The 12,235-nt window shown below is 38.0% G+C and overlaps 1 protein-coding gene across 1 annotated transcript in view; it reads right to left on the bottom strand.

Annotated features, from left to right (window-relative positions):
* Positions 1 to 8,132, bottom strand: part of nlrc5 (NLR family, CARD domain containing 5) — a 37,028-nt gene extending 28,896 nt beyond the window's left edge. The window contains exons 1-8 of the mRNA XM_062420967.1: positions 8,090 to 8,132; positions 6,888 to 7,240; positions 5,478 to 5,528; positions 4,650 to 4,739; positions 1,750 to 1,935; positions 1,371 to 1,525; positions 921 to 1,052; positions 300 to 612 (exon numbers count right to left, since the gene is read on the bottom strand). Coding sequence (XP_062276951.1) covers positions 300 to 612; positions 921 to 1,052; positions 1,371 to 1,525; positions 1,750 to 1,935; positions 4,650 to 4,739; positions 5,478 to 5,528; positions 6,888 to 7,224 — 1,264 coding nt within the window. The 5' untranslated portion in view covers positions 7,225 to 7,240; positions 8,090 to 8,132. The remainder of the gene's footprint in view (positions 1 to 299; positions 613 to 920; positions 1,053 to 1,370; positions 1,526 to 1,749; positions 1,936 to 4,649; positions 4,740 to 5,477; positions 5,529 to 6,887; positions 7,241 to 8,089) is intronic.
* Between the last annotated feature and the right edge of the window lie 4,103 nt (positions 8,133 to 12,235).

Below are 12,235 nucleotides of genomic sequence, written 5' to 3'. Positions count from 1 at the left end.
TTCTACGGTTTGTGTAATGTATTTTTCTGCCACAAAGGAAATAAATTCATGAGTGCAAATGAGTCACAACTGCATCTTCTGACATCTTGACTACAGACCATCGACTGTCAAGCAGCCAGTACTGCTGTCCCAGATGATAAGGACAACTGGTGTAAAATCATTTTGACCACTTCCATTTGCCTTACAGGTGAGGATGTGTGTTTTTGGCTGATAAGATAAGCTAGACAAAAGAAATTGAAATATATTTTAATAAAAAAACAAACATTGTTATATAAATATAAAAGTATGCAAGTCTTCACCTTTTACAAAGAAGTTGCCCACATACTCCTTGATCTGGTGGCGGTCCCACCCCACCAGCTGCCCCACTTTATCTGATATTCCTTCCAAATCGATGACGTCTCGTGAGCGACAGGTGACCACCACAGTGCACCCTGGGAGAAGCTGACGATTTAACAACCCTGAGATGAGGTCTGCGACAGGAAGAAGTGTGTACGGGTCCAACGGTTCCCTTTGCACCTCTTGTTTTGTGACCTTGCTGTGAAACTCATCATATCCATCCAGCACCCAGCAGCTTTGCTCTGGATTGGAAAGGAGGTAATCCAAAATGGCTCGCTGTTCAAACAAATTAAAGAGTAGCAAGGACAATGTATTAGTGCACCAAGATAAATTACAGGTGTTTAAACACAGTGTACTACTTGTAATATAACAAATTTAATTTTTTTATTTAAATTTAATTAAAATATATATTTCAAGCAACCTGAAAATGGTTGAAACACACTTTATCTCAGTGCAGGAGTGCTATAAAGGCTTAAACGTAATCAGCTAATGATGACCACATATTTAACATCGTACTTTCACACGTTACAGCAGAAAAGTCAGACATTCGTAAAGCCGCGGATCTCTTATTGCCACCTGCGTACCTTTTCCTCATGGTCCCAATTGGGAGGGAGGTAGAGATGGAAGAGTAGGTCGGACAGGGAGAGAGGCTGTGACAGTAAGTTGAGCTGACGAAACTCTAGCAGGACAAACAGGTAGGATGATGGTATAAAGCCCTGGATGATAAGAGAAAGATTGAAACAAGAGACATAAAAGAAGGGATAGAGAGAGTAAAATGAGGAGAAATTACAAATTTAACCAAGTAGAGGGAGACAAGTTGAGAAAAATGATAAATTATCCAGGAATACTAAGATAAAACCAACAGACGTCACTTACTTTGACCCTGACCCTGCTGGCTGATGCACACTGTCAGTGTGGTCATTAATCATCAATGATCATTAAGCGAAACTGCTCGTTGTTCTTTATTTGTTTGTGTTTCTTCATAAAGTAAACATTGAACTATTTAATGATGAGGAACAAAAAGGGGAACTTACAAGGCCTCGTGACCACTGCTGTCCTAAACAAGATGTGAGCAGAGTTTTTCCTGATCCGGCCTGGCCCACGAGAACTGTCACCTTTCCTGCACATCCCTGGAGGAAGTTCTCCAATGTCACTCGAGACTCCAGAGATCCATAATCCAAATCAGGCTCTGAGTCAGGTGAAAAATGTGGACAGGACACTTTAATTTTGCGTGTCTACTAAAGTTTTTAATGTCAGCATGACCAAGCCACTCAAATTAAGGTGAGTTTTTATTCAACTGCATGTAAGACATTTGCGTATATTTCTATATATTTCCTGCATTTAAATGGAGAATATTCTCTTATTATACGTTTGGTAGATTTTTCTTGTATAATAAGGGGAGTTGATGCTCACCCGGCGTTCTGCCCCCTCTGTCTGCTGACCCAGGGGTTTGATCTGGTTTCTCCCTGACTCTGCTGGCCGTTCTTAGGCTGACCCACACATTCTCCAGCTGGACATCCTGCACCAGCTGCTTTGTCAGTCGCTTCCACCTCCCCTGCAGCATACGTATGACCGCAGCAATGCACTGCTCCCAGTAATCTGTGGACATACCAGTATATTCATTATGAAGAAAACTTCTTCTTGTGGAAGTGTAAAGTCACAATTCACAAATATACAGGGTCTGACGATGCATTCTTTAATAAGTTACTTGCAGTTTCAACAGACTAATTCCTACATGTATGTGGTGACATATACAAAGTTATTTTAGAGCTCTTAAACTTTCTTCTAACTTTCAAATCCGTACATGGTCTGGCTCCACTTTACATCTCTAAACTCCTCACACCTTATCCTGCACCAAGATCCCTCAGATCTGAAAATCAGTTGTCGTTACAGGTTTCAAGATCCAGGCTTAAAACTAAAACCATGCTTTTACTGTTGTAGCCCCAACGCTGTGGAACAAACTCCCACCCAGTATCAGGTCAGCTGAGTCAGCACTTTTTTTTTTTTTTTTTCAAGTTTTTTAAAACCCACTTGTAAAGACAGGCATTTCTGTAATATTGTATAATTGCTGCTTTTTTCTATTTATGTTTCATTTATTTATGCTTGCTTATTGTGTTTATTGTGTTCTTTTCTTATCCTGTTAATATTGTATTGTGTGAAGCACCTTGTAACTTCAGTTTTGAAAGCTTATTATTAAATAAAGTCTCAGTGGGTAATTATTAATAAACTCTTATTCATGCATCTTGTTTTGAGTTCTACACATCCAGACATCAGAACAGGGGTTACCATGGTAATATGATATTCAATGAAAGGAACCACAACCCTTAAACAGGTAGTAGTGGAAAATGAGATGTAAAAAAACATAATTTGATGTTACTAGTTATCTCATTTACGCCTAAAGTAAAATATTTCCACACATATTTTTTTTAAATATATTTTTGATTTTATGAGTTCCGTTGCCCCTATTATAAAAATGATCATAACGGTAAAAACAACTGAATGTTTTATTTGATAAAGAGAAATGACATATTCTTGCTTTCTCTTGTCATTAAATATCACACATAGTTTCTAAACTTGATTTGTATAATTTCTATCAAAGTAAAGCTTCTAGATTTCTACCAATTCAAGGCACATACAATGAAACAACCACCTCAACTAATGATGCTCCTATCTGGGTGTTAAAACAGTGTGTATCTCCTGCTGCACGTTGCCTGTTTAATGGTTAAGATGTTTGCTTTACTACTATAGTTAAAACATCACTTAGGAATGTATACATCTCATAACTTTTCACTGCGTGCCTATGTAAACTTAGTTATATGGTTACGTTGACGTTGGTGGCGAGCAACAGCTGGCGCGTGTCGAGAGAAAAAAACGCTGCGTGCGTGTTTTTTCCCCTCCGTTTGTTGTATGACAGATTGACAGACTAACATCACCCCTTTGATTCCTATGATTTAACTATTTGTTCTTACTATGCGGTGCAGGTTTAGATAAACTTTTAGGTTTTAGGTGTGGTTGTGTGCAGACCGCAACAAAACGACCGCTGTCTTGTTTTGGGGACGCTGCGGTCGCCAATCACAGCCGCAGACTAGACTGCTGAGAGCACCAATGAAAGGGAGAGAGTGAATGAAAAGAGGAGGGCGGTGGTTGCAAGCAAGCATTTGAATCAGATCAATAATTATTTTCTGATAGTTTCACAAGCTCAGACACACACACACACACACACACGTCCACACAGCTCCGCTCAACCCTGCAGAGCTCCGCCACACCGCCCCGACGGCTGGTTTGAACACGGCCTCATAGGCTCCTCTCTATTTGGATTGATATTGTTCGTCATCACGAGCATCAACCGGAGGAGCACAGAAATATATGAACCCCCCATCTAATAAATGATAAGTTGTCTGATAGGTGAGGCAGTGTTGACACCAGCGCCTATGTAAAATCTTCAGATTTTCAACTAAGCGCTCAAAGCGTCTGCACGGGGGGGGGGGGGGGGGGGGGGGATCTATGACTTTAACATAGATCTGAAATGGATTCAATGTTTTAACATAATAGTATCCAGTCATTCCAATAAAAGTACAGGTAGGTGACAATTTAAAGGAAAAAATAGCACACGTTTGAGTTTGACCCCTCCGTGTTTTGTATTTATGTATGTTTTATATTATTATTATTATTATTATTATTATTATTATTATTAGTAGTAGTATGATTATTATTATTATTATTTATTAAGCTATTACTAAAATTACAAACAGTGTTTTAAACTTGTTTTCTTGATTTTAGGCTGCCAACTCACACCTGGCAGGGACAACAGGTGAACATTAGCCTAAATTCTCGCATATTTACAGAAATGTTTATCAATATGCACTGTCCCTGACAATTTAACTAAAATAAATAAATGAAATATAAAATACAGTGAGGGGGGATCTGGTGGCTGCTATGCTGTGGGTGCATTGTTCGGGCATGGTTTGGGTCCACTTGAGAGAAAGTTTAATTAATTAACTAATATTAAATCTACAAAATAAAAAAATAATTGCAATAGAAAGAGCAATGAATGACCTTGTGTGTCATTCAATTTACTCATTTAATAGTTTTATTGCTTCTCAGAAAGTAAGGAATTTATTTTTGTTTTACTGCAGTGCCAATTTTATTGCAATTGCCAAAGAGACAAATTGGCAACAAGGCAGCCTCAACCACACCGTGCCCAGTTGTTGTTATAAACCCTCGGACTTTAACCACCGAATGGCTACTTGCAAGGTTAGTTTGTGAGTGTGTGTGTGTGTCTGCAATCTATAATGGATAGGTGTCCTCAGTACCAATCCGTGGGCGTTTGATGAACAGCTGCTCTGCAGGAGGCGATGACAGCTTCTCTTCTGTTACACTGCAGCTGGAAATTTCACATTCATCTACAGGAAAAAAAACACATCTGTAAATACTGAGGATGTGAATCACACATTAATAAGATATAAATGCAATGCAGGATTAGTGAATATTTTATATAATGACAACCCTTCACTTTTAGTTTTCTAAATCATCAGATTAAGGCAAGGAAACAATGTGGGGGATTCCCAAAGTGAAAGAGAAGAGAAACAGCAGAAGAATTGTTACATCTAAATCGGACCACTGTTACCTTTCAGTTTCACTTTTCCACGTAAGTTCGTCAGTAATGCTAAATGCTAATACTCTGCTGTGGAATTCTTCACTATAAACTAATAAAAAACACAAATACCAAGTAAAGAGACACACTTTTCAGCTAAAAACAGATCATTTGGTCTTGGTTCTAGCGTTTTGGAGGAAAAACCAAGACCGGAAGAAGCTGCAACTTCATCTTAACAGTGTATTTAATTGTGCTCATGTTTTTCAGATAAGCCACATTTTATTTTAGGAGTTGTATTGACTGTGCTGCATATGCAAATACTACAACAAAGCAACATAAAGTCCATGATAACTGAGTGTGTGTGGAGGAATAAAAAGTGCACTGAAGAAATGTTGCCTGTTTATACTGCTGGATGTATAGAAAGATGGTTCTGAAAGTCTGTAAATAAAGCATAAAATCAAAGGGACACACTCTTAGACAAGTCAGCTCACACCTGTATAATTCTCACACTCGCACAGACGGACACAGACAAACAAATGTGAACTACCTGTGTGTTTGGGAGACACTGGTTCTGTTGCTGGAGACTGCGTGTCATCGCCTGGACAGACAAACACGTTGACATACTGTTAGCCAGGCCAGCAAAAAGACTGATTTTTGAAACTAGTGCATTTATCACTTATTATTCATTATCCCACTACTTGCAGCGAACAGAGCAAAAATGTACATACTGAGTGTCGTGGAAAATGTCATGTATGACTGCATAGTAGGAGGAAACACTGACATTACCACATACACTGTTTGATGCCAAATTTAGCAATAAGCCACACCAGAATGAGGCAACATTTATGGTTAAGTGTTGTACTGAAGTTTTAGTTTAATAAGGGGCATGCCGCTCTCAAAAGATATTAAACAGTAGAAGATTAACCACCTGTGATAAAACCATGACAGAAAACAAAACATCATCAAAAAAATTTGATCACCTTATCTAGCTTAAATGAGCGAGCATGCACAAAAATAAATACATAAATAAATGTTTCAAAGAGGATGAACTAATTTGTTCTGTTTTAAGTGGTTTTAACAGACTTTTTTTTCTGATTGGGCTCTAATTTAGTTTATAGTGAGACTGTCATGTCTCACTATAGTTGACTTGGCTTGAATTAACACAGGAAGTAGGGGAAGGTTGATAAAGAAACATGCAGGGCAGATGTGTAGATAGGCAAAGGAGAGTAGGGAAAACACACAGCAGAAATGCCTAACCCCAAAAAACACTAACCCTCTTGAAAACAAATAAGCATACAATAAATCGTCCAAGAATATACATGAATATAAACTTAAGAACACAACACTATGAGCTATATAATCATACAAGACATTCCTTTAAAGATAGAGTCCAAATCATATGAGCATATGATCCAAACCACTGAACGACAGATGTGCAACAAAAGAACAAAAACCACGTGTTTGCATCTGCATTGTTCCTCAAGGCTCTTCTGGCCACACCTTAATCAGGCAGCAAAAGAGGGTGCTTTCTTTAACTTTCATAAATGAAAGTAAAAGAAAAAAAGAAAGAAAGAAAGAAAAGTCCCCACATTACCGTGCCACCTTTGCCCTGCTACATGCCCTGTAAGGTTTTTTGTTAAATTCCCCTTATAATACATACAACGGCCATGTAGACTCTCCTTAAGACACTGAACTATCACTTCTCCTAAACGTTGAGCTACATGTCTGTAACTCATACATTATACATGTGTATGAAACTTAATACCTACTTTAATGACTCAAATTTACTTTTGTGGTGTGGTTTTTGACTGCATGTATGTAGGCCACCCAGCTACTAAAAGTGAACCAAGGACTGCACATGATTGGGCATGTTGTCAGACAGCAAACAGTTGAAAGACTATATAAATCTTTTAGCTGAGGACTTGCATGCCTCACCAACATTTCATCTCATACTCACTGGTTGCATATCCTGCCACTGACATGAGCCGTGACTCCAGATGCATGGGGATGTTCTCGCATAACAAACACACACTCTGAAGAAAGCGGCGGCAATGTGCAGCGCTGGCAGTCTGGAAATAGTCCAACGTGGCTGCTATTGCTGCTGCTGCTGCTGCTGCTGAAGAGCTAGAGAAGAGCGGCTGGTCGATGGTCAACCCAGCACCACCGGGCATCATTTGGCACAACTCCATTACGACTTCTGGTGACTGACGGCTAAGGATATGAAGGAGCTCTGAGGATTCTTGAGCCAAGACGAACTTTACATCTTCCTCATTAGGGCCAAGCTCCTCATCCATGATCAGACTCCATCAGCTGGGACACAAAGAAGAAAACATGAACAAAAGCACACGTGCATGTAGTGTATAACTTCACACACAATCTCACACTTGAAAGACGACTTTAACTGATGACTGAACTACAACAAAACAAAGTAGTGGACTCATGCATTCTTGTTCAGGAGCTGGTGCTGCTCTTTTATTCATTCACAGTACTTATTTCTTAATGAAACCTCATTTAAATCTTTTATTTTGCCACATATTCACTTTTATTCAAAATTGAAACCTAAAAAGTTGTGTTTCCCCCTAAATACGTGCTCTGGTTGAGGTTGGCTCCCCCAAGATGTTTTAAATATATAGCCTAATTAAATTTCCACTGTGCTTTTTTGGCTTTTGGTTTATATTTTGTTCAATAAATACTTCTGAAAGATTGTGTTCACGACTAAGTTTAAACGTCACTTATGTGAGTTAACAATAACAAAACAGACAGCTAATAGATAGTTATACTGACGTCGATATTCATGACGAATTTATAATCTCAAACAAAAGGTGCGTGCGTTTACGCAGCATTATTTCTTATGCGTGTTTTATTTATTGCAAGCTAAGCGTCTTTTTTACGCGTTTAAACTTGTCTTTTGGGTTAAGATCGACATATGAAACTTCTTATACACAGTATATATAAATAGATTACGCAGAGCAGAAAGTGACTTTTTTCCCCTGTCATCCAGGCTGTCCTGACTTAACACCCGAGGTCATTTAAGGTAACGCGTTGCAGTCTGCTGAGCCTTTTTTTGCTGAAGTCCCATAAAAATAGGGTTTTAGACATCGTTACAGTTCTTAATGAGTAAAGTGTAAGCTATGACTGAGAAATAATACAAAAACTCACCAATAAATGTTGTCGTAGACCGCATCTCTCTGCAGCCAGTATGTCTTTTATTATAAAACGAAACTCAGCACAGGGAGGGAAGTTTTAGTTTCGTTTTTGCACTGTCGCAGATACAGACTAGAAATAGGCTGTGTAGATAGATGTAGATAGTGCGCCTCATTATACTAACAATCAGTTTAATTATCTACACAGTTAACACATTATTTCAATGAGAAGCATATTAACATTCTGGCAATGACTGAAGCTACACATATGAACTCTCCCATGCAGAGTCAAAGTGCCTTATGTTTTGATGAAGAGTCCTCTCAGGATCTATGCAGTTTTAACTTATCCAGCCACATGTTTGTGACTATTTCTAGCAGTCTGACATTACAGTGAGGGATGACCAGATATCACTATGGTCACCATAGCACCTGTTTTAATCACGCATAACTTTCTTTATTTGATTAAACAGAGATGGGAAAGCAAAATGATCTTTTAACACATCTGGCCATCCTTATGCTGAAAATGTTTAATTGGTATGGCAGGAAAAGTCGGGGAGAACGGGGTTGGTTGTCACACTCATCAGATCTCGGTCCCTAGATGGCGCTGTTAAAAAGTGTTGGTACTGAAAGTTTCAGAATTTAGGTGAGATGTTACTTAAAACCACTTGACATTGAGGTGAGAGGACCTTTAGTGTTTTGCATGTGAACATGTAAATATCCAACTCTTCAGTGGTTCTCTTCTAGGCTTTTACACAATGAGTTTATAATAAAACAATCATTACCATTAAAAAGTATGAAGAGAGAGCGATAGTTAGGTAGGTTTCTTCTTTGCTACGCCAAAACATGTGGTTGTTAGCTCCCAGTTGGGGATGATTGTCACATTCTCTTCGGGATTGGTTTTCACATGTTGGCGTATACGTATATGGTGAGATATATCTACTTCTTTCTTTTTTTTAAGATAGCAAAATGAGCAGAAACTTTGTCAGGAAGATAAATAAGAGCCAGACTCCTCCAGATGTAAAGCTTATAGCACGTACCCTTTTTTCATTAATTATTCAATAGTTTCCAATGTGTATAATAAACCCAAACATCCACAACAATTGGCTATATACATAATGCACACACAAACATACAGTGAAAATACGCAATCTTGGTGCAGTAGATGTGCAGGAGATGTGTTTTACATCATTTTAAATGATTTGTTAAGACTGTCTACATTTTTGATTTCCCCCCCATTACAATAACACAGGGACAACCAACCCCATAGTGTGTGACTACCAACCCTACGATGGGGATGGTTGGCACAAGTGCACAAGACATATTTGACGGCCCATCTCTTTGAACAGAATCAGCTGAAGGAGAGTAAGACCACTCTATTCCTACTTTAGGCTTTCGTTACAAATTCAAAAGGAAATCTATTCAGTATAGCCTACTGTTTATGAGGAATTCAAAGGAAAGTAAAAAGTGTGACCTACCAACCCCGTTCTCCCCTACTGGTGTAAAATTCCAAACATAATGAAAGTGTGGCAGCTGGCCAGCATGCATATTACAGCACACCTTAATGGAACATTATTCAATGCTTCAAGACAATATCAAGAATTTGAATTGACAGTAAAAGCCCCAATGATGTCTTTCCACTCAGAACTGTTGTGGTGCTAGACAACAGGAATAAAACACCATAAATGAACTCTTGTACTCAAAGCTGGTTTGTAAGTATTCTCAGAGAAGATGCCCCATCTATCTGTTCATTCCTTCCCTACCCTGGGTGAGTGGCAGTCCCTTTTATGCTCTTTTTATGCACACTTATAGACCATACTATGATTGGTCAAAGGCACAGGGGCCCTGTGAAACTTTCTCTCTCTATTTGGTAACCCAGCCAGCTGACCAGCAGTTTTACAGTAACTTCAACAACAACTGCCTTGTGCCTCAAAACCCCCACCCCCACCCCCACCCCCACCAACTGACAACTGACCTCTGACCTCCTACAGCTTCTCCCCTCATTCTCAATTCTCTGACAGCTATCTAATTACATTGAGATGGTGTAATTAGATAGACGGAGCACGCCAAATGTTGCTTGGGGAACAAGAAAACATGTAAAGATAGAACTTCGGCACATACAGTGTGTATTACAATAATGAATACATTCAAACCAGGTGAACTGTTGTGCAAAATGATGCTCATCCCTATAACTCCTAGTGGGAGTAAAACATTTATTGAGGAATTCAAGTCCAAATTGACAGATTAACACAGATTTTCTTTGTTAATAATGGATTTTAGAAGTTGTTTGAAGTTGAAGAAGTTGTCCTTGTTTAAACTTTAATTTGTTATAATGTTTGGTGAACATAAATTAATGCTAAAAACATCAGAATGTTAGCTGTATAAAGAGTAGCATTGCTCTTTTTCTCATCAAAGTAGCCTATATGGGATACGGCTCCAGCCTCTGAACAAGTGAATCAACTCTGCAGTGGGAGGGCTTTGCTGTGACTCATCAATCATAATCGCAGCTACTACCTTGGTGGTCGAACTGTCATCAGAACATTAAATAGTGTTAAATATATTTGTTGACAAACAGGGTTGTATTTCTTTAACAACTGTGTAAAAAAACCCCACTGTATAACGCATATAATAAAACTGTACAATGATATATGATTTAAACCACAGCAGACATCTAACCACAATATGAACTAACTATACTAATATCAGTTAACACTCAAGTGTTTGTTTGCAGCAACTGACAGACATTTATATTCACACACTGAGCAAGTAACCACACATAGATAACATGTAAATTTTCTCAATACAGCAGTAGTTAGCAGAAGGGTGATAGTCTTGTCAGGTGTAAAATACATTGTACATTTGTGTAAATGTAACATTTTGAAAATTAACTCATGACAAACCTCCTTGAAATAATAAGCAATATAACTACATATCAGTACACCATTAAAAGACATTATGTGACATCCAAGTGAGTAAATGCAGGGTCATGGCAACATTTTATCACATTATCGCCTCTTAAGTTTAGATCAGTAATTAGTTTAAATCAATATACAGTCAGCCAATCCAGGGCGAGCCTTGCACATTTCCACTCTGCGATGACATGCCCATTTCTTTCACCTCCTTTAAAACTACTCAAATGACATGATGGAGTACGACAGAGGGGCCCCTAACAAATGCAGCTTCAAAGGGGCCGTATGTGCTCCTCATTGCACCCCATGTTAGCTGACAACTGACTACTAAATCAAACTCACCCTACAATGTAGACTTAATCTTTTTCTAATAACACATAATTAAACTTGGAACCCCGTTAAATGTACGTTTCAGGAGACAGTGACATTCTTGTGAAATCATGTTAAAGTTAGTTGTGAATGTTAATATGTGTTAGATTTGAAGTAAATGAATAAATATGCAGTTTTCTACAGTAACAATTAATTATAATGTGTTTTAATTAAATTGAAAATAACATTAATTAAATTTTTTGCTAACTTAGTGATTCAAGACTGCATTGTAAATCATATCTGGGTACAATTAATATAAAAGTTATATATAATAAAAAGCCATTATCTTGGAAAAAATCATTTCAGCACAAGCAGGTTTATTTGGTGTCTTAAATTACAAAACAAAAGCACTGCGCATGCACAAGAACTCAACCTATACTCTGGCTGTGTAAAAAAAATATCCACCTGTCAAGTATTTGCTGTCTGGATTATTTTGGATAAGTGGAGACATTTGGTAAAATTAACACATTTATGGAAGAAATGTTTCTAATTAAATATGTGAGTGATAATACCACACATTCCTGTTAAATGTAATCATTTTCAATCACATTAAAAAAAAAATTAAAAAAATTATTTAATCTACTGCTTATATATATTTGAGTGTTTACCAAACTAGGTACAGTAATTACTTTAAGTATGAATTCTCCCAAATTGCAAGTGCTAGCAGAATATTTCTCAGCAATATGTCTCAGATATCAGTCTACCCATATTTGGTATGTAACCCTTCCTTAAGCTTTGCTTTGTAAGCAAACCATACCAAATATAAGGGGTGGAAGAGCAGCTTCAGAGTGTGTGCCAGCAGACCAGTGACGTTCATGCTTGTGGTGAGGTTGTCTGCTGTTAAGCATTGTACTATTAATATGTATTCCTCATTCTAGATTTGTTTA

This window comes from Scomber scombrus, chromosome 6, assembly GCF_963691925.1.
Source record: "Scomber scombrus chromosome 6, fScoSco1.1, whole genome shotgun sequence".
In the NCBI taxonomy this organism is placed as follows: domain Eukaryota; kingdom Metazoa; phylum Chordata; class Actinopteri; order Scombriformes; family Scombridae; genus Scomber; species Scomber scombrus.
This window is presented reverse-complemented; position numbering and strand designations above follow the sequence as displayed.